Here is a 2,750-nt window from a genome sequence, read left to right as displayed (position 1 = left end):
GCGCCCTGGCGGCCGGCATGGCCAYGGTGCGCCTGGTGACGGACCCTGTGGAGCTGTGGTCGGCGCCGGGCAGCCAAGCGCGCCGGGAGAAGGCGTTTTACGACGAGCATTTCGGGCCTTTCCTGCGCACCAACCAGGTCATCGTGCGGGCGCCAGGGCGCCCGGCGGCCTCCTACGACTCGGTGGTGCTGGGCGCCAAGAACTTCAGCGGGCTGCTGACGGCCGAGGTGCTGCRGGCGCTGCTGGAGCTGCAGGAGCGCCTGGCCGCCGTCGAGGTGTGGGTGGAGGCGGTGGGCCGGGCGGTGACGCTGAGYGACGTCTGCTACGCCCCGCTCAACCCCGCCAACGCCAGCCTGGCCGACTGCTGCGTCACCAGCGTCACCCAGTACTTCCAGAACAACGGCACCCGCCTGGCCATGACCGCCACCCAGACCGTGGGCAAGGTGACGGGCACCGTCGACTGGCGCGACCATCTGCTCTACTGCATCAAGTGGGTGGCCTCTCCGGGGCCGTGGGGTGCCCCTAGGGTGCTGGGCACGGCGCCCCCGTGGTGCTCCTTGGAGGGGGTCGGGGTGGCCATGGTGGGGTGTCCATGCAGGGCAGGGTGCTGGGCATGGCAGGGCGGCTGTAGTGTGCTGGGGTTGCAAAGCTGGGTGCTACCTGCATGGAGCAAGGTGCTGGGCATGGTGGGTGCCCATGGGATGCCCGGCTGTGAGGCTGCAGGTGGCCAAGCCAGGGTGATGCCAGCATGGAGCAGGGTACTGGGCATGGTGGGTGCCCGAGGGTTGCTGGTCTGTGGGGTTGGGGTGATGCCCACTCGGGACAGAGTTCTGGGCATGGTTTTGATTCCTGGGGGATGCCAGGCTGTGGGGTTGCGGGTGGCCAAGCCAGGGTGGTATCCACATGGTGCAGGGTGCCAGGYCCATCCCGGCGCCCCGGGCGCAGGTGCTGCAGGGTCAGGGCACACACGGCTGCCCACTCACCCGGCGCCCGTGTGCCCGCCAGCTCGCCGCTCTCCTTCAAGGACATCACGGCGCTGGAGCTGAGCTGCATGGCCGAGTAYGGCGGGCCCGTCTTCCCCTTCCTCGCCTTCGGCGGGTACCCAGGTTAGCTGGGCGCCCACGGGCACCCTGGCGGGCAGGGGAACCACGGGCACGGGTGCTGCGGGCATCGCTGCCATGGGTGCCACTTGCATCGCTGCCATGGGTGCTGCACGGGTGCCACATGCATTGCTGCCACAGGCATCTCTGGCACGGGTGCTGCGTGCACTGCTGCCACGGGTGCCACATGCGTTACCACTGTGGGTGCTGTGAGCATCGCCAGCATGGGTGCCACATGCATCACCACCAAAGCTGCTACATGCATCGCTGCCATGGGTGCCACATGCATTGCTGCCATGGGTGCTGCAGGCATCGCTGCCATGGGTGCCGCACGTGTTACCGCTATGGGTGCTGCAAGCATTGCCAGTACGGGTGCCACGTGTCTTGCTGCCATGGGCGCTGCAGGCATCTCTGGCGCGGACGCTGTGTGCGTTGCTGCCATGGGTGTCACCTGCATTGCTGCTATGGGTGTTGCGGGCATCGCCGTCACGGGTGCCACGTGCATCACCRCCACGGGTGCCGCAGGCGTCGCTGGCAAGGGTGCCGCGGGCGCTGCTGGCGGAGGTGCCGTGGGAATGGCTGCCGTGGGTGCTGCGTGCACCGCCAACATAGGTGCCATGTGCCTCGCCGGCACGGGTGCTGGGTGCCGCAGCGGGCGCTGACGGCCGTGCCCGCAGGCTCCGAGTACACGGAGGCCGAGGCGCTCCTCATCACCTACTCGCTCAACAACTTCCCACGCCACGACGCCCGCTACGAGTGGGCGCTGCTCTGGGAGGAGCGCTTCCTCGCCATCGTCCGCGACTTCCAGCRCACCCACGGCTCCAACCTCTCCGTGGCCTTCATGGCCGAGGTAAGCGGGCGCCGGCGCGGGGTGGGCAGGGCGCCGGGCGCCGCCGGGCGCTCACCCGCCCCTGCGCCCGCAGCGCTCGCTGGAGGACGAGATCAACCGCACCACGGGTGAGGACGTGCCCATCTTCGCCATCAGCTACCTCGTCGTCTTCGCCTACGTGGCCCTGGCGCTGGGCGAGTACACGGCGTGGCGCCGTGTCCTGGTAAGGCGGGCACCTTCCTCTTCCTCGGGTGCGAGGCTGGGGAGCACCCATGGGTGCCCGGCGGGCCCTGAGCGGGTGCCCCGGCCCTGCCCGCAGGTGGAGTCCAAGGTGACGCTGGCGCTGGGGGGCATTGCTGTGGTGCTGGGCGCCGTCTTCGCCTCCATGGGCTGCCTGGCCTTCATGGGGCTGCCCTCGTCCCTCATCATCCTCGAGGTGGTGCCCTTCCTCGTGCTGGCTGTGGGCGCCGACAACATCTTCATCTTCGTGCAGGAGTACCAGGTGGGCGGGCAGGGCCGGGGGCATGGGGACACCATGGGGCACATGGGCATGGCTGGGCGTAGGTGTCCCCATGGGGCATGGATGCATGGAGGTCCCCATGGAGAACATGGACACGGCTGGGCATGGGGGTGCCCGTGGGGCACGTGGGCATGGATGGGCATAGGGATCCTCATGGAGAACATGGATACAGCTGGGTATGGGGGTGCCCATGGGCATGGGGGCATGGCTGGACATAGGGGTCCCCATGGGGCATGGATGCATGGAGGTCCCCATGGAGAACATGCACATGGCTGGGCATGGAGGTGCCCGTGGGGCACGT

At 68.8% G+C, this 2,750-nt stretch overlaps 1 protein-coding gene across 1 annotated transcript in view; it reads left to right on the top strand.

The window, feature by feature from the left end:
• Positions 1-2,750, top strand: part of NPC1L1 (NPC1 like intracellular cholesterol transporter 1) — an 11,567-nt gene that overhangs the window by 1,365 nt on the left and 7,452 nt on the right. The window contains exons 3-7 of the mRNA XM_026085266.1: positions 3-490; positions 1,006-1,106; positions 1,778-1,950; positions 2,024-2,152; positions 2,249-2,431. Coding sequence (XP_025941051.1) covers positions 3-490; positions 1,006-1,106; positions 1,778-1,950; positions 2,024-2,152; positions 2,249-2,431 — 1,074 coding nt within the window. The remainder of the gene's footprint in view (positions 1-2; positions 491-1,005; positions 1,107-1,777; positions 1,951-2,023; positions 2,153-2,248; positions 2,432-2,750) is intronic.

Source organism: Apteryx rowi, unplaced genomic scaffold (assembly GCF_003343035.1).
Source record: "Apteryx rowi isolate R43461 unplaced genomic scaffold, aptRow1 scaffold_662, whole genome shotgun sequence".
NCBI lineage: Eukaryota > Metazoa > Chordata > Aves > Apterygiformes > Apterygidae > Apteryx > Apteryx rowi.
Note: the sequence above shows the minus strand (reverse complement) of the source record. Positions and strands in the feature narration are given on the sequence as shown.